At 32.5% G+C, this 20,645-nt stretch overlaps 1 protein-coding gene across 1 annotated transcript in view; it reads left to right on the top strand.

Annotated features, from left to right (window-relative positions):
• LOC105833207 (pikachurin) overlaps positions 1-19,883 on the top strand; it is a 112,555-nt gene extending 92,672 nt beyond the window's left edge. Inside the window, exons 10-15 of the mRNA XM_012674756.3 lie at positions 9,196-9,419; positions 13,378-13,627; positions 14,308-14,603; positions 16,679-16,924; positions 17,591-17,694; positions 18,630-19,883. Coding sequence (XP_012530210.1) covers positions 9,196-9,419; positions 13,378-13,627; positions 14,308-14,603; positions 16,679-16,924; positions 17,591-17,694; positions 18,630-18,778 — 1,269 coding nt within the window. The 3' untranslated portion in view covers positions 18,779-19,883. The remainder of the gene's footprint in view (positions 1-9,195; positions 9,420-13,377; positions 13,628-14,307; positions 14,604-16,678; positions 16,925-17,590; positions 17,695-18,629) is intronic.
• The last annotated feature ends 762 nt before the right edge of the window (positions 19,884-20,645 follow it).

Raw genomic sequence — 20,645 nt, 5'->3', positions numbered from 1 at the left:
GAGAAGTTAAATATTAGTAATATGGTACATACTGTTCATACTGGCAACCTAAAATATATACGAAGCTACAGTTTTCAATGTTTATTTTCATAAAAGTAGAAAATAAAAAATATATTTAAGCATAATTTAAGTAGTATGCATTTAGCAACTTTCCCGCATTTATATTAAAACATTTAAAGTTTTTATTTTTGTAACATATAATATTTTAACTAAAAATGCAATTGTTATAGGAGTAATTGTAGACAGATAACAAAATAGATAAAACAGTTACAAAATGGATTTCTTCTCATTACGTTGCAAATGAAAAGCAATTGTATAACAAATTGCTATGGTTCACCCGTTAAACTAGTTACTGGCATAAATATAGACGTTTGTGATCTCGAGTCCAATTTTAGCAACTTTCGGGCACCTCGAACGAATATTGCAAGGTGCCGTTTGCATGCTAATAATGTTCACTGCAATGTATTTTCAGTCGACGGGGGACTAAAGTCGTTTTCATGACACGTTTTATGTTTTCGGCAATTTAACATATATATTTCTTTTGCAATTATTCTTAAAGTTACTTTTACAACATATTTTAATAAAATGCAAAAGCTTATAAAATATTGAAAATATGATTGAAAAATAATGAGAATAACAGCAGATTTATTAAATATTTCTAGAAATACAATCCTCGAAGCCATTTGGATGGCAAGCTTTGCATTGTTTTTCATTCCATGAAAATACAAACTTACTACGATAATTATAATACATCATGTATACTACTCAAAAAGCATAGGAAACACTTTTCGTATACCGGAAATTTAGGCTATTTTTAAATTCAGTAAAAAATTATCACAGAAACAAAATCCAAAAAGCGTTTTAAAGCTTGAAACTTCTTCTTTCAAACGCTTTTCGTCGTTTTCAGTTATCTTTTTTTTACCAACATGGCACAATGATAAAGTTTGATCCGTTAAAATGAAAATTTTTAATTCGACTTTGGTGCGCTACATCTGGCGTGAAAAAAAAAATCATAGAGAATTTCTATTATTTGCATCTTATAACGGAATCTGTTCCCTTTATTTTGCGTGGTCGTTTATTGCTGTGCGATTTTTTTGACCGAGTTATTGAGATTTTAAGAAAAAGTTGTCATTTTGACTTTCATCGCTTATTGCTCGTAAATAGATCAACGTACAGCGCTCCGCAAAAAAAAACAATGGAAAGTTAAAAGTTTGCACTTTCCAATGCTGATTGATAAGTTGGAAGAAGCACTTAGGCAAATTTGGCACAAAATTACACAAAGCATTATTGAGAGGTACATAAATATATGAGAATGTTTACAAGCAGTAATTGATCAAAAAACGATTATCACTGGGAAATAATCGTACTATAAAACTTTACTATAGCGATGTAATTGGGTCTTTCCTCACACCAATATATTTGAATTAAATAAAAACCATAAAATATGCGATTTTTTAATCTTATGTAATCTTTTTTCTTAAAATCTCAATGACTTGGTCAAAAGAATTGCACGGCAATGAACGACTACTCAAAATAAAGAGAAAAGATCCCGCTACAAGATGCAAATAACGAAAATTTTCTATGATTTTTTTCACACCAGATGCAGTGCAGCAAAGTTGCATTAAAAATTTTCATTTCAACAGATCAGCTTTATCACTGTGCCATGTTGGTAAAAGAAAAAATAAATAAAATCGCCAAACAGCGTTTAAAAGAAGAAGTTTTAAGCTTTAAAACGCTTTTTAAATTTGATTTCTGCAATAATTTTTTGCTGAGTTTCAGCGGTTTGAAAATAGCCTAAATTTTTGATATACGAAAAGTGTTCCCTATTCTCTTTTAAGTAGTATACATATATTGACATATACAATATAATGTATCTCTATATATATAATATACATACATATTGTCATATTATGAAATATCAGGTTTGTTCGTGTAAACTTTAATATGTTCTATGAGCAAAAAAAGGTTATATAAACATAAGTCCCAAAATGCCTTATTAAAAAATTATAGCAAAAATATAAAACGTGTCAAAAATAATTTTATCTAATAATAAGTTTGTATTTTAAATCCCGGTCATGTTAATACAACACTTAACATCAATATAATATTTATTACTCTAGGAATTAACATGCTACAGAAGAAATCACAGTAAAATTTAATTTTTTTTAACTTTACTAATTTTTATCGAAAAAACAAAAAATTAATTTTTACTCTACTAAAGTTTTTATTCTACTATCTCTTCTTAAGCACAATCGGAGTGAAAATCCTAGGATGACACGTTCAATATTACATCAAATTTGTATTGACATGGATATTTTGAAATTCAAGTGAAGCTAGGTTTTGAAACGTATGTGTCTACGTTTTTTTCTTATTTCTACTCATTAAACACACTGGTAAAGTTTGTGGAAAAATCTGAGACATCCTGTACACACGTAGTACACATTTGTAAAAGTTTGCTGGCATATACGCTTCTACTTACGGGTTCATCCATCATACATGTAATAGCTTCGCAGACGGACATTAATTTTTCTAAATGTCAAATTACTTTCTCTTTCATTTTACAAATTAATATTCTTTTTCTAAATTATTCGTACCGCGCGATTAATTAAGAACATTTTAATACACAAACTTCGGCTTTTAAAATATCTCTTTTTTGAAAAACACGTGTTTACAGACAAGGATTAAGTTATATGCGGCATCTCATATATTTATAAACTGTTTCCATGTATACGAGATTGATTCCCTGTATACACGAGAATGGTATTGCATCTATACACTTGCAAATGCGTAGGCAAACGTGTTTACATCATATCAGACATGACGTTGTGCCGAAGCCGTCACGTTACGAGATTTGATGGATTATACGCGGACTTACTTTAATCTAAGACCTGATTGCATCGACAACATGGATAGAATAAGCTCGATCTAAGTATCAGCTGTTTCTTTCTTAATTAAATTCGTATCTATCGCGAAGGAAAAAGTATTTAATTCGTTCACAATGTTTTAGTTTTCTTCGACCTCGTCTATTTCTTCTGTTCTTAAAAAAATATATATATATAAAATTTTAAATTATTTGGAAAATATTGTAGAGATTTGAGTTTACATGAAATTTCAAAATTTAGGCGATTTTAGAAATGAGGTGATACATAATATTAGAATAGTTCGTATTATTATAATTATTTAGGTTTGTCACATTATTTTCGCATAAAATATCACTCTATTTTGTTTAGTATTAAAAAGCGGCCCTTTGGATATGCATTATTCCGCTGCGTTAATGCATTGTCGCAAAATGCGACGCGGCATACAAGAATCGATCGCGTCCACCCGCTTCGCAAATGACGCGTTTATCCGCGCAATAACCGGGCGGCTACGAGTAATTAACATCCGCGCCGCTAACGAGGCAGCTTAAACGAATAGAAAGACATAATTTGCGCATCGATATACATACACACGTGCATATATAAAAACGTGCGTGTATATATACATATATATATATATATATACTTTATACCGCGAACGATGTATATTGAAATCTTCACGATTCGTATCAGTCGACTTAATGGAGCGAACGCGGCCGCATTCGCCGGAAGTCACCGTATGCGGTTCGCCCGCGCGTGTGCACGATTTCTCGCGGATTATGCGCGGTTATATATACGGTATCGATTATGGCAATGGCGGAAAGCAGAGGGGTATATTCGCTGCAATATGATGAAATTGGTATCGGCATTCGGCCGATATTACTTCCGGCACGAAGCGGAATGACACCAAGAAAGAGAGAGAGAGAGAGAGAGAGAGAGAGAGAGAGAGAGAGAGAGAGAGAGAGAGAGAGAGAGAGAGAGAGAGCTATAGCCGAGCTATAGATTTATTCACATACATCAGACGGTTTTGTGCTAAGATTAATTGTCAACGAATCGGAATATTCTCAACGAGTATTTCGCAAATTAAAAATACTTCGGCACTCGTGTGTTAGCCGTGCTGTTTGATATTTTAAATCGAAATTGGATATATTGGTTTTGTATTTTTTCAGTAATTCAATTGCAGTTAATTTTTGCAAGCAGCGACTTAAATTAAAATTATTCGTGATTGTTGAATATTTATTACCGGTTAATGTTTTAATGACTATATACCAAAGGCAGCATATTAAAAGCTGACGCGCTTGTATTCTTTGTGTTGCAAACTGCGCGTTTTACGTGCAGGAACTGCAAGCGTCGAAAGAGAGATGTATCCTTCGCTTAGGATTACCGCGTTTTCGATCTCGAAATCGGAACATAAACCAGTTCGAGGAACGACCATAAAGGGTTCGAGTTAACGAGTATCACTTCAAACTCGAAACTCGTTCTCGAACTTTGGTCTCGCCCGACCGTTCCCGAGTTTAATTCCATTAACGTACAAGCGGAAGAGATATAGCCGCAATAACCAAATGTCGTCGGAATATCGTCGTAATTTACGACGACCGCCATTTTTGCAACATCCGGCGAAAGACGATCGCTACCGGATGCCGAAATAAAACGCTAATGTCGAAGTAAAGCTAAACGGCTTGAGCAGCGTGCTTTTATCGTAAGAAATGCATGTTTTAAATTGAGATAAGTTGCAAGAATATACTTTTTTTTTTAAATTATCAATTTGATTATCTATTGCAACTTAAACAAATATGTAATATTAAAAGAATCTAATATCTCCACTATACAACTTTATTTGAAACTACGATTCATCAAAATTTGTAGCATCTTTTATTAAAAATGCTTAAAATGTGGAATTTTTTATTTGTAGTTGCAATTTTATGAAAATTAGAACCTTCTTTCTATTCATACGCCATTTGAACAAAGTGGTTTTTACATTAAAACGAAGAAATGTGAAAAGCTTTTCCAGAAATTACGTGCCCAAGAGAAGGATACATTGCATCTCGTAAGCATAAAATTATGCTGCTAAAAAAAATATGAATGGTTCTTTTTACATTTAAAAACATTTTTTAAGTTCCATAACTATTGCTTCTATATTCATTACATTTTTGTTTATTATTTTTCATGACATTTCTGCATTAAATTTATTCTCTAATAATAAACTAAAATAATGTTCATCTCACTTTTTCATTATTAGGAAATAAATTTAATGATAATGAATAAAAAATAATATTAACATATACAATTTTAATATTAATGTGTAACAAAATGTAATCTCTTAATTACATTTTTAATACGCATTATTGAAAGCGTACAACCCTTTGAATATTGTAATTACATAAATTAAAAATATTATGAACTCTTATTATTCATAACCAAATAATATTTAGGTTGCATAAAAGCTAAATACGCTCTGCCACATCATTTATTTTTACTTAAAGTGCATTATTTATTTATAAAATAAATCTAAAATATGTAAAACATGTAAATATGTATTGAAATAGATATATAAATACGTAATTAAGATTTTAATAAACGTAAACATAACATGGAGGGAAAGCATTTTCCGCAACACAACAAAATCAATAGACCCAGCAAAGCGTCACCCTCAAAGATCAAACGATCGTTCGGTAGTAAAACAATATTTAATTTCAATGGCGTTTGTAATAGCTGACACGTGAGGTCACACGTATTCGATAATGCAACAGGACATTTCGAAGTTCAAAACTGCCTCATAAAAAATTCGTGAACCTATCAGCGGCCTTTGCGCGCCGCAGACTACCGTGAACATCAGGAGGACATAAGCCGAACAGAAGGACGATGTCGTAAGCGGTGAGAAAGGGTGTTCCCCGGGGGATCTTACGAGTTGCTGGTCTTTCGCATAATACAAGGTTACTTCTCTCTCTTCTAGCTTTCCCGTGGGAGCTCCTTATCACTGGGACGTAGCTTTTACGTAGCGGGAAAAGGAAAAGGAGGGCAACGAGTATATAGGCGTCGTGCGGGATAGCTGGAAATTTCTTAAAGGAGCATATCCCGCCCGACTTAACGGCGCTGTCAGGATTCCTTCCGTTTTGCCATAATTAATTTACCGCCGCCGCTCTCGCGCCGTACTTTGAACGAACCGCTCGCGCTTTCGTGTTCCTTTGATTTTTCGAATTTTTCGCCGTTCCCCTCGACAACTCGACGAAAAGTACGTTGAAGGATCTTTGAGCATCCAAGCAAGGAAATCGAGTAAGTGGCAAAATGGAAAGGTAGAAAATGATATTCGTGATTTATATGCATAATAGGTAATTTGTTTACAACTCGAAAAGCTATAATATCTTTTTATATAAATATATAGAAATAAATAGTTTTTGATCAAATATATAAGAGGAGATTTTGGCGAGTTTTTGAAAGTGAACCAAAATATAATTTTATTATTAACTTTAAAATTTTATTAATTTAATGTGAATCATGTTTCAAAAGAATATTTCTTTCTATTAAGAAATTAAATAAAATTCTTATTTTAAGAATGAACAGACGGATATTTCTCTCTTTAATCGCAGAAAAATTTAAAATAAATAAAAGTTCTTATTTATTTTAAAAGCTAATCTGAAGTATTCATCGAAATCTTTTGCGCGAATCTATACTTACGAACATATTTATAATTAAATGACCGTCCAGAAGTAGAGATTTGTCAAGCTTTTCCATTTATTATTCTAATTCAATATTTAATTGAGAACTCTCTTATTGCTCAATATTTAAAAAAAAGAATAATCCATGATCTCTGATTTCCTTTCCTTTCTAAAATAGCTTTACCATCAATTCAAACGGATCCTAAAATAAATTCTCATTTTTTATACAATATTGTCTAAACTGGTATTTTTTTTTAAGTTGAAACTCGATTGCCGACTATTTTTGTGAGAAAAATTAAATTAAATATATATTGCTAAACATTGACGTATATGAAATAGGATCTCGTAAATTTTTAAGTTTATATTTTTTTAACTCAACTGTACTTGAGATTTTTTATGAAAATTTTCCAATACATTCTTTTTAAACATTTAAAAAATAGAAAGAAAGATTAAATTAAAAAGAATATAGTTGCCGATCACTTCGATTCAAAAAATTAATCGAAATTGTTAGATTAATTTGGAAATTTTCTATCATATACAGTATGGTTACCATGCATTTATACTCTGACTGCCAAGCGTTTGTAGTCAACAATTTGCACTTTAAGCAACATATTTTGGTACTTTTATTTCAAATTTTATTTATCGATCAGATAAATAAGAATATTAGAATCAAACTAGAATAACAATCCGTGAAGCTTCAATAGGAGGAAATATATCTCTTGATTTATAATATATCTAATGATTAAAAAGATGAAATAAGATAAAATTATAGTATAAAATTCACGGCGTGCACATTGATGTTTCTCATTTGAGTCTCGTCAAGGCACTGTAATATAATTCGCCCTAGGATTGCGCGAGCGTTTATGTTTTACATTTTATCTTGAGCAAGTTAACTGACGTACAAACGATTATCAGCCAGACTCATTAAGACGGAAGCAGCCTGCTTCGACCTCTTACTGCTCTTAAGGCACTTGGTGAATGCAGCTATATTAAGGATTATCTGAGACAGTGACGTACAACGTATTTGCATTCCGATTTACGAAAAGCGCAAAATCCCATGCCGGCCGTAAATTAAATAACAACAGCTGTGTGTTTCAGGAGTTTCTCTACTTTATGTCTGACGACGAGAAGAGTTATTACAATTGCCACAAGAGAAACGTGTGTATGAGATAGCAAACATATATGTCTGTAAGAACAAGAAATATATTGCTGAAATCTATTACGATTTGAAAATTGTTATGAATAAAGGGACAAATATCCGAAGTAAACGAGAAAAATGAGAGTTTAAATGTACCAGAAGGAGAAAATAAGCACTTTCAAATTAATACGAACTATTTTCTTAAAAAATATACTTACAAAATATATTTTTAATTAATATAACAGACATATAATAATCAATATAATTAGAATAAACATAATAATTCAATTTCTTAAAGGAAAAACGTATGTCAAATTAATTAAAGACATCATATATTAATACAACAGAAAACTAATTGCATCAATAATATGATATTTATTCACATTATTATAATAAATATTTGTTCGAAACTAATTCACTTATTTAAATAAATATTGCTTTAAAATAAAATATAATGTATATTTATAATAAATTAAAATAATTTTTTTTTATTTGTAAAATGCTCTTTTCAAAATGTTTCTCCTAGCCTTCTATGATGCATATTTAGTAGTTCATAGATAGTTCTGCTATTACAATATAATAGTCCCTTTTGGAATATCATACTTAGGAATACTATAAACGTTAAAGTCTCGCGTTCTCAGGGAAGCAGTTATGAATTATCACGGCAATTTCCTCCTTGAACTTACATTATCATTTACAATAGGTACACGCGAGTTGGTATGATATTAACGTTTCGTATCCGAAACATTATCACTAGAAATCTCTATTAATATCATATCTCCAAATTTAGTTAAGAAAATAGGAAGATTATGCAGATCTATAATAATTTGTTTACGATTATCTATTCATGTTTCTATTTACATTCTTTGTTTTACATTCTTTCCTCTGCTGCTTTTTTTAAATTAAAAATTATTTAATTAAAAATTCAATTTTCTAAACAAAATTGCTGACTTCCATGTAAGAAATAAAGAATTTTTTACTTTTCATGTACTTTTCATGTAATTTATTAATAATTTCGCGTGTTAATATGTCAGACACCATGGACATATCAAGAAATTTCTTTTTATTTTTGATCATATACAATAGTAATTTCTTTTTACAAAAACATCGGTGTAACATCAATTGTTTTTTAATTGTAAACGAAGGACTTTTTAAAAATTGCTTCAAAGAAATAAATTTAATTTTAGCTGAATTTCAGTTTGGCTATTTATTAATCTTAGTAATAAGTTCTTTCTGATAATGATGAAAGCTTGTAGCAATTGAACATCTCTCGCGATTTATGTCGTATCGGTGCCAAAAAATCGAGCGCGAATTGGTCGAAGAATAGATAGAGCTTGCCAGAGACATAGAGGACATCCTGTATTTTTTTATGCCCATCAGTCTACTACCGCTTAAAAGGCACGAAACGTAACAAATACGCGACGCGTTCGCCGGTCTCCCCAATAGCAGGCGATTAAGGGTGGGCGGCAAAAACGGGAATGCATTTGCCCGGTAACGACATTTCCATGCAATCTCAGACCACAACGGTGTTTTATTCCCGCAGGTTCCATCCTTCAACGGATCCTCTTACCTACGTTATCCGGGATTGGCGGACACGTCGCTGTCGTGGCTGGAATTGTCCGTCACGTTAAAACCGACCGCGCCGGACGGCGTGATACTCTACAATGGCCATCACAGCGACGCGACCGGTGACTTTATTGCTCTCTATCTCTCCTCGGGCCACGTGCAGTTCACCTTCGACCTCGGAACAGGACCTGCCACTTTGAGGTAAGCCGATGGCCCTCGACAAAGTTTCTGCAAACGGTTCCGCCGAGCGCAACGAACAGCTAGCTCGAGGTGACAATCCACCCTCGGAGCTGCTCGTTTCGCGATAGACGTTACTCACACCGCACGCAGAACAGTATCGGCGACGGCAAGCGCTAATTGCATCGTTTACGTATGCACCGTCAGATAATTAAACCGACACGCGTGTCGATATCGTATCGCGATATACGCCCGAAACTATTTTTTACCTGCCTCGCAAAAATAGTTTTTAATACGTTTTAACGCCGATATTCGTCGAATTGATTCAATTCGCTGCACTTAATTAACGACAAATGAGATAATTGTTAAGCAAATTTATTCCAAAGCTGTGACTGCTCTCTTGGATAAACGTCGGCAATATTTAACGAGCGATTACATCCAAGTTATTATATTTTTTAATATTGATTATTATTTTTGTATGCGATAACATTTTGCGATAAGCGAAACGTTAATAAGCCCTAATGCTAATCCTATTGTTCGATTTAATTCATCGTAATAATGAACAACGGATGAAATTATTAAGTAAAATCGATCAAAACTGGCAATTACAAATTACTTTTGTGGATAATTATTGTAAATATTAATTAAATATTTTCTAATTATTTGCATCAAGTTATTATATTTTTTTATTATCGATTATAATTATGAAACATGAAAACGATTTCTAAATTAAGATTTCTCATTAAGAAAGATTTTCTTCTTTAATAAAAGATTGCATTATTATTTACGAGAACGCATCTAAACTAAAATCTAAATATCTCATTTTTTCACACAAATAAATATTATTTTTTAAAACTTGTGTTTTTTATTATTATTCAAGATTTTTATCTCCACTTTTGAATTGAAAACAAGTAATGAAATCATTTTAGCAAATACAACACACAATCGTTTGTATTATACTAATATAAAAGTTATTTAAAAGTATATACTCCTAAAAATAAAGTTGCAAAATGCTTTGCATTCGCATTCTGATGGCTTGACTATCAGACTGCTTTCAATTCCATTGAATAAAATCTGAATATTGGAATATCCATCTATACTTCACAATGGAATAAAATTTTAAACAAATCGATAATCCAAAAAAGATACAAATATTACATTAAGTTTATTGCAAACATGTATTTTTGCCATTACATTAAGCTTCGTTACATATTATATGCGCATGTATATTGCTGGATATATGTTGTTACAGCATTTATAGTATTTAATAAACTTTTAATCGATTTTCTTGTGAAAGCATCAAAAGAGATTATGTTACAAGTTTTCAATTTTCAAGATTAAATCCGAACAACTAAACAACATCTTGTTAAATCTTAATAACATGTTAGCTACCAATTTCAAATTGTATGTTTACTATAAAGAAAGTAAAGTTTTCTTTAGCTTGGTTTTCTTTAGATCAAGAGATGTTGCTTGATATTTTCAGTAAAACAAATATCAAAAGATTTTGAAAGAAATGAATGTGTTATTTTAATATTGTGCCATCATACAAACATTTTCATAAATGTAGAATAAATATACAATTTATCATTTTTGCCGCGTGTTATGAATAAATTCATGTGAATAATCTTCATAATGTAATATTAAATATATTTATACTTTTAATATCAATTCTCTAGTTGTGCAGAAACCGTTTATACGATATTTATAATTCAGTTCGCTAGATAATAAATCTTATGCGAAAATACATCTCCTTTCCGCTAAATGAAAAGCGGCCGCTGCAAAACCCCGACATAAAAAACCGTGCATTATTACGTGCGCTATTAAACAAGGATATTTAACCCCGTATCAGGAAAAAAAAAAGAGGCAAGTTAACAAGCGAACCTCGAAGTTCCAAGCGCGCCGCGATCTTTTATCATAATAGCGTCGGGCGAAAAGTCCAATATGAAAATTTCCGACTCCATCTCGTCCCTTTATTAATTAGCAATTTACTTCCCGCTTACGATCCCACGAACCCTCCTCTCTCCTTCGCCCTCCCTTGCCTGTACCTGTTCCTTCCTTCCGATTCGACATTAATTATGCAAGAATTTCTTCTGTCGAATCCTCTCGAGAAAGGAGTGCCGGTCTCCGCCTACGGAGAAAGACTCCATTGTCTACGGAACAGGCGGCCCGACTTTCCTTTGCGAAATTCAAATTGAATGATCTGACTTTGTGGCCGCGCACCGGGTAAAAGTTTCCGCGGTACGTGCGCGAATTTTCGTTCTTATCGGTCCGCTCGGAGAAAAACTCCAGAGCCCGGCTGGCTCCGACTGGCTAGCGCTGCGGCCTCCCGGGTGTCGTTGCGAAATCAAATCGATGGAGCGTCCGTCAATATCGAGTTAACGTCGATTATAATTGTAGACGCGGCGAGAAGAGCGCGGCCCGCGTTAATTGCTTCACGCGGACACCACGACAAATGCTGCAGCCGTTCCAATTTTTCCATGCGAGAGTCCCGCTCTACTTTTTCAACGCTAACGCGTTTCCGCGAGAGCTTCATTTCATGGAAAGTGCAGTTGCTCCGGGGCGGAATGTTTTCTAACATTAGATTTTCAGCGGAAAAGGCGCTATGTAAAAATACGAGATAGATATCCCCGTAAAGTTGACGTAAAATCGCGGTGAGATTGATTTTTTTGTGAGAGCATAAATAGAAGACGTCCTCGTATGAGATTTTATTTTCAAAAAAAATTAAATTGTTCAAAAAAATCCGTAAAAAAGCGATATCGTCTCTCTTTCTTAACATCGGATATTCTTCAAGAACCTTATGCCATACTTCGCTAAGTTAGAAGGATCATATCGTTCTTCATGCTATACTTCATTTTCCTGTTCAGGGAATTTTCTTGTTCTTCTTGAAAGGAAAAGATAAGGAAAAATTAGAATAAAATACGTTTTCTGAAAATAATAACAAAAAAATTAATTTACGGGAAAATACGTAATGCGAAAATAAATAAAGATAAAGAATAAAGTTATAACTTTAGTTTTGATAAAAATTAAATTATTTTCTTTTATTTGAAACACAATTTTCTTAATCAAAAAGGTATTAAAAGAATATTTAAACATAACTTCCTGAAAAGTATTAAAAAACCGTATTTACAATAATTTACAAATTTTTCGTAAATCATTCACTTAATAACGACGTAATTCAAAAATTATTATTTTAAAACTGTCTGCAGACGTAAAGAGAATTTGGAGGAAAATTCACACTGAGAATGAAGAGCTAATTATACTTTTAATCCTCTACAATCAACAAATCGTTACGTCAAAAGTGCATTTGAAAGTGATATTATAAAATTTTAATAATTCAAATTGGAAAACTTTGTTTCTTGAAGTATGTCATAGCAAATAACTGATATAATTTTCAATCAAAGTAAAAAAACTAACATTTGAATGGTTTTCTAATGTCACTTTATAATTATACGGATTGATTAGTTAATCATTTCTAGATTCAAAATGACTAAAAAAATGTCATTATTTTCTAAATTGGAATTAGTGTAATACTCCCTAAATAACAGTAAATAATCTGATTCAGATCAATGCAATATTAATAACTATAATAATCTAATAATTGTAATAAAGTAATATGCATTATTTTTCAATGATAACTTTTTAGTCAGTGAGATTACCTTTGCTCTTAATCGAAATCATTAAAAAACAGTGACTCGTGAATAGTCACTCATGATTATAAATATTATATAACGATGCAAATACGACATAGCACTGCAAATCAGTAAAACTTCACAGATTCAGATATAGAGCACCAATTAAGTAAGGTGATGACTTTATGACACGTAATGTATAATTCATATGTACAAATTCGTATCCACTAATTAGAAAACTTTCTTCTCTCTATCTGACAAAGTTTTCAGGTTTCCACGTCAAAATATTCCCCGGCCCTTCAAAAAGATAATGACGCTGCATTTTCAATGTGATATCTGCGTTATCGTTTCAGAAGCGAAAATCCAGTTCGTCTTGGCGAATGGGTCGAAGTTCGGGTCTCCAGGACAGGTCGTTTGGCATCCTTAGAAGTTGAGGACGGCCCGCCCCAGGAAATCCTGGCGCCCGGAGCGTTCACGCAATTATCCTTACCGCTGAACCTCTATTTGGGCGGCGCGCCGTCCTCCGACATGTACTCGCCGAAGATGAAAACTACGGCCAGTTTCGTCGGCTGCATTCAGACGATCGTGCTGAATAATCGCGAGGTAAGAACACCGAGGGATTATACAGGCTGCTCCGAAGTTGCGCGGTAGATAATGCTACCGTCGGAATGCCTCGGAGTTCGAGCCCCTCGCTGGTTTGGTAGATAAGATGATGAAACTCCCACTTGAATCACTTGGATTTAAATTTCTATCGTCGTTTCTGACATTTTTTTAAAATAAGTTGAAACAAATTGGGGTAAACGTAATGCATAATTACAACCTCAGGGAATTACTGGTAAATAGAAAAAAGAAAATGATAGTTTTAACAATTTAATATAAAATTCAGGTTAAAAATAAATTTCTCTTGAAATTGATTTGAGCTCCTTGAAGTTAAACTTCTGAAGTTAAAAAATCTTTTAATATAAGTTTTTGCACAAAAATATCTAGATCACAATTCTAATATAAAAATACATAGTTGAAAATTAAACAAAATATACAGATCTGAATTTTTTATCTCTTTAACAGCTAGTTGTGAGAGACGGAGAAGCAAAAAAGAAAAGAAAGTTGTGATCAGTTTTTTAATTGTGTGAGGATTGAATCTTTGTTTTGACAGAAATAGTTCACTTAGCACAAACAGATTTGCTCTTTTCCCGTTTTCATTCGTTATTTTGAAAACTGTTGTTACCGTTTGTATTATTGTTATTTACGTTATTATTCGTAACTATTATGATACTATGTCGTAGATGGGGATTCTAGCGGAGGCGCTAGGCGGAGTGAACGTAGGAAATTGTGGGCACGCGTGCGAGGCCAGACCGTGCGGCGATGCGGAATGCCGGCCTCTTCGCGAGCGTTTTACCTGCCGGTGCCGTCCAGGGGTGCCGCACCCTTGTCCCGCACCGGACGACTATATGCCGTTGGTCCCGCCACCGGCGAAAGCCAGCAACAATGCCGCTACGTCCGTGAGATATGAGAGAGCTGTGCCCAGTTTCACAGGCAGCGAGAGCTATCTACATTATAACGACGCCGACACGATGAAAAGGTGCTCCATTCAAAAATAATGAGCGACACAGCGCCAATGACAACAAGGAATTATGATAACGCTATGCTTTGAATAAATCAACCAAATAAATACTTTAATTATAAAATCAAGAATATTAAGACAAAAGTGGCGTGAAACGTCACTCCAAATTCCTTAAATGTCTGAATCTTTACTATCAGGAGTAAATTAATAATTAAGTGGTGCATTTTCTTCTTCTTCTTCTCTCTCTCTCTCTCTTTCTTTCTTTTTTTTTCTTTTTTTTATTATTAAGAAAACGATGATATATACAAACATGACGTTTTTTGTCAGAGAAGTATTGAAAAATTTAATGAAATAAAAAAAGTACAAAGAAATGAGCGAAAATGAGCACAGTTTAAATTTCATTCGAGATAATAATGCACAGAATTCCAGGCAACTAAAAATTCTCTTCCTACTTTTTACGACATTTGCCATTGCATTTTAAATTATTTACGATATGCATTCTCTGCGCTCGTCAACCGACGCATTTTCTCACCCTCGTGATTTTGTAAAGTGTGTCGGCGACCCATTTTCTATAATTTAAAAATCTCCGTTGATTCGTCTATTAACATTTTATTTATGCGAGCGTGAAATAATCGGCAACACGCAAAAGTTCGGTAAATGTCAAAGCGACATGTCGGTGTTTGAAAGGCGAGTGGGGCGGTAAACAGCGTTACACGTTGCACTACACAATCGCTCCTTGACCTGATTTAATAGTGCGCTGCGTTAGTTTATCGAACGTTCGCGTCACGCACAAATGATAAGCGATCTAAGGAAAAATAATTTTTATTTCATTAAATAACTTTAATTCATATACTTATGAACAGTTGTGTAATATTACTTTGACGAAACGTTGTATAATTTTCCAATGCTTTAACTTTCACGTTTCTTGCTCGTATAACTCCGGTAAATTAATTTTTTATATAAGAACATGCATAAATATAAAAAATTATATATAAAATATGTCTATATATATTTATACTTGTTTCTTTCTTTCGTAAAATTTCTGTTTGGTATAAAAAAATAATTGTCATACTGAAAATAATATATATTTACGATTTATAAAATACATATGATTACATATTAACAATTTTTTTCTCATTTTTTAAATATTTAATTTTTTGTAAAAGAAACAAATGCGAAAATTAGCCTTTTAATTAGATTTTGTTTTTTATTTTTTTTAACATCAAATTGTAAAAATTTTACAAAGATAAGAAAGTAATATAAACATATATGGATATATATTTTGTATGCATATAATTATACACTGTAAAAAATTTTTGTAAAATTACAACTATAATAGTGGGTAATTTTGAGACCAACTATAATAGTTTTAAATTTTCTCGTGTTTATAATTTTGCAGTATACAAGTAAAAATAATTTAATATGTTATCAACTTGTTTACGGTATATACACAAGTGTAAAAAACAAATTAAGAAATTATTGCAAAATTTATATACAAAATTACATAAACATAAAAATTTACAACTATTATAGTTGGTCTCAAAATTACCCATTATTATAATTGTTATTTTACAAAAATTTTTTACAGTGTATATTGTATTTCAGTATTTATACACTGAGAAAAAAATTTCTTTTAATCAAGAAAATGCATTTTTTTTAAATAGAATTCTTTGATGCAAACATATATTTTTTTACAGCAACAAAACAATGTATGCTAACAAATAAATATTTTATTCTTTTAAGTAAATCATTTCGTACATTTTTGATTTTGTTCCTCTAAGTAATGATTTAATGACATCAATAGTATCATTATTAAACTGAAATAAATCATTTCTTTGTAATAAGAAAACCGAGTTTCTTAAATGTATTTAAAAAAATTTTTTTCTCAGTGTATATAAAGAGTTTGTGCCAATATATGCTAATTTTATTAAATAAATTGTGTAAAATATAGAACAGTTATTGATAGCTAAAATTAATGTAAAACTGAATTATTTCTCTTTAGATCGAACTTCCCTCTTATTGTGTGTGGTCGCGCTCATTGAGATTCCTTTTATTACCTTCCCATTAAAACACCCCTTCGTCAATGTTTGCAGGATAATTAGCTATAGGATAGACATCAATATGAGATTCCGCGCCAGCAGCAGCAGCGGCCTGTTGCTGTGGAGCGGTCGCCAGTCGGATCCTCAGGAACAAAGGGACGAGAACGACGATTTCCTCGCCCTCGGCCTGGATCACGGTTATCTCACTCTCGCGTATAATTTGGGTTCCGGGGAAGCCGTGCTACGATATAATCTCACGCGATTGGATGACGATCTGTGGCATCGTATCAGAGCCGTTAGGTGAGAACAAACGCTTTATACGCTTCATTACCCAGCCCTCCCTTCCGCCTGCGCGCCTATTTTTATAATATTTATTTAATATATTGATCAATATATAAAGAGAGAGGACATTGAGAGACGTGTCGCAATATTCTGTTAAATATACGAGAAAATAATTATTTTCATGATTTTTTACAATCATTGGATATTTTTTTAAATGCAACATTTAAATTGGTTAAATTGATTTTAACGCAACTTTAGTTATTAAAATGCAATTAATAAATAAAAACTAAGAAACAGTCTAAAACGATTCAATTTTAATTAAATAAAAAATGGGCTCAAATTCATTAAAAATTGTTAGTTAGGAAATATGAAGTTTTCATATGTGCAACTAGAATACTGTGTGCAAACTGCTGTTCTATTTCCAATTTTCCATATAGCCGCCTGGCTTGAGGCTATCATTTAAAACAGTACTATTTCCATGAAATTTCATGAAAGAAGAATATTTTTATAAACATTCACGTATTAATCTGCGCACCGTCCTTTTATATTTTGCTTAAAGCGATAAAAAAATATCTGTCTCCCTCTTTCCGAAGCAAATCGCTTTTTTTATTAAAACCGGAGAAAAGAAAAATGTTTATGTTTGAAATGGGTGATAGAGCAATGAATAACATTGACTTTTTCTAGAAACGAGCAATGGGCATCTCTCGTGGTAGATAGTGGTACCGGTGTCTCAGCATCTTCTCCGGGGCAATTGAGACAACTGAACACCGATACCGGTCTTTATATTGGTGAGTAAACAAAATATGTATTGTTACTATTTTTATCATAGATTTAAAGATAACAAAATCTTAAAGCAACTGCCGCAATACTTCTCGGTGAAAGGACTTTACAAATTTATTCTACATCACCGTAGAAGATAAAAATGTTTATGAAATTAGTTAATGCCTATTTGTTTTAAAAAAATATTAATTGATTAAAAAATTTTTAATAAAAAACGATAAGTAAAATAGGCTAATTTTAGCTCCCGGCAAGTAAAAATGGTACATGTTTTTGTAATTTTTGAATTTGTTGAGTCTGATTCTGATCTTTGAAAATTTAAAATTTTCAAGAAAATGTAAAATTAGCATATAACGATATAAAATATACGTAAAGCTATTATGGAAATTGTTAATGTGAAAGAGTAAAATCGCAGCAAAATGAACAATATTAAGTGAGGATCAACCAATATGATCGATGTAAATAATACAAATTAATAAGTGAAGAAAGCTTTTATTCAATCACAAGAGTGCATCGTGGTGCTTAAAAATATTTTTTGTATGAATCTTACATTTCCAGTAGTAAAAAAAATACAATAGAATACAAAATAATTATAAAAAAAGTCCTTAAAAGACGTAATAAACAACAATACTCTCAAGTGCATTATCATGTTTTGCCAGCAGAAAAACACGAATTAATACATTTGTAAAATTTAAAAATAATAATTTACAGTACTAGATATTTAATACTTTTTATATGCTGATTTTAATGTAAAAAATATATATACAAATAAAAACAAAAAACTACAAAAACCATATTGTTTTTATTTGCTATTTCAGAGATGAAAATCGTCGCGAGAATTTTAACTGTCATCCTTATGCTCTAATAATTGTAGTTTTACGAACAAAATAAAAAGTTACGTATGGGAAAAACAAATTTTATCACGAAGATTTAATTTGTTCCGAAGGTGGTGCACCGGATATCGTGAGGACAACGGGGGGTAGGTACAGGAAGGGCATCGTGGGTTGTATTAGCGACCTCGTGCTGGACTCGGACTTCTCCGTCGCTTTGTCCTCGCCGGCACAGGCGACCAACACACACTCATGCATCCCCTGAAAGAGAGATATCCGTGCCGTCCGACGTCAGGTGGTGTCGGGTCCATCCCGAAGCTAGGATATGAAAATTTAAGGATAACGTATCACACCGCGGTGAGACAGCCGCGGCGAAATAGTGCTCCGCAAAAGTGCATCTGTGTCTCTCGTGCATCCACGTACGGCCGCGTGTAATATCCTACATGCGGCTCATCATTTTTGTACAGACTCATCCTTCCACAGGTGGAACTCTCGAGAAGATGAAGATCGAGTGGCAACCTCGGCACACTCGGTCGTGCGCGGCCATCGACTGGTAGGCGGCTTTACTGTAAATATTAGGGCGATCCGAGATACTATATATACGGAGATATCTATCACTCTGCCACGCGGCATTGATCCCTGGTGTTGCGACTTCCTGTTTCCTGTCCGAGTCTTACCCCGGGCGTACAATTAGAAAATAAGGTACGATGGAAAGCGACGCATAAACGAGACAACGATAGTAATTTCTCAACAAAGTTGAGGCATTGCGAAAAAAAAAAAACTGCTATCACGAAATTCGCTTCCTCGTACAGTCATTAAATGACTACAACCGTTTGTCATTGAAAGTTCATTATATTATCTTATTTGCCCGCAAGTTACAATTACTCCACTTGATCGTGCTTCTCGAGAACTGAGATTATTAGGAAAAATTTGTTTTTAACACACACACAACTGTTTACATGATTTATAAAATTCGTCTCGACACAAAGGAGGTGTGTAATGAAAAATATATAACTAAGAAATATTAAATATAGTGGAAATATCAAAGTAACATATCTGTTTTTTCACATAAATTGCTCTGCTAATAAGAATTGGGAGAAAGTTAATAAAATCGTGAATGACAAGATAATATTTTGATGTACAATTAAACTAAACAAGTACGACAGCTTTTCTACTTCCATTCTTCGTAAGTAATTACCATTAAGTAATTCATTAAGATAAAGAGATAAAAATTCTCGCTCCACAGTCGTTGAAGGTACTTTTCAACTTGTTTCTCTCTAATTAAAATTTAAATACTAGAGATGAGATTAATAAAATTCTAACGGGAGAGTGCAGAACAAACGTAAATTACACACACAAAAAAAAAGAAATCCGTTATACATGTCTTTTAATATAATTTATTAATTCAGTGGAATTAATCAATTATTATTGCTTGTTATTTTACGCGAACAAATTATATTACGACAGAAATTTCTCATAGCTAAATTTACATATTTTTATAGATATATTTTATTTTACAGTAAAACAGATGATCTTTAAAGCAAATTAAGCAAAGATTATTCAAATTAAACGAAAATTTACTTACAATTGTTTCCTATCAGAAAATCAATGTTCGTACCATGATAAATTATAGCCTTTATTTATATTTGTTCTTAAATTGAACGAAGGACAATTTAAAATGGAATAAATTAAATCAAAATTGGCAACAGTTACATTTTGTTTTTGCTTGAAAAAGACTGAGAAAAGTGAAGCGCAAATCAAACTAAAATTTTCATCCGGTATCCATGTTTACATCATCATATACTATTAATAATTTTAACTTTGCCCGTATTTGTGTATTAATATATAGTTCGGCTCTCTCGAAAATTATTTTGTAATTAAATTTACGTGAATTAAATTACTGCTTGTAATAAAATTTATAGAAATAACAATGTATATCACAACGATAGTGGAGCCAGGTAGCAGTAAGAGTACATTAATTTAACACTCTACAAAAACAAAACTTTATTCAAGAAAGCTGTAACAGCGCTTAATTTATGTGAGCGTGATATAAGATAGGATCAGGATTCATACAAAAGTGTGCGTAATATCCGAAAGAAACTGAAAGTCGTTGCACCAGGATAATGCCCGGC

This window comes from Monomorium pharaonis, chromosome 2, assembly GCF_013373865.1.
Source record: "Monomorium pharaonis isolate MP-MQ-018 chromosome 2, ASM1337386v2, whole genome shotgun sequence".
Taxonomy (NCBI): Eukaryota; Metazoa; Arthropoda; class Insecta; order Hymenoptera; family Formicidae; genus Monomorium; species Monomorium pharaonis.
Note: the sequence above shows the minus strand (reverse complement) of the source record. Positions and strands in the feature narration are given on the sequence as shown.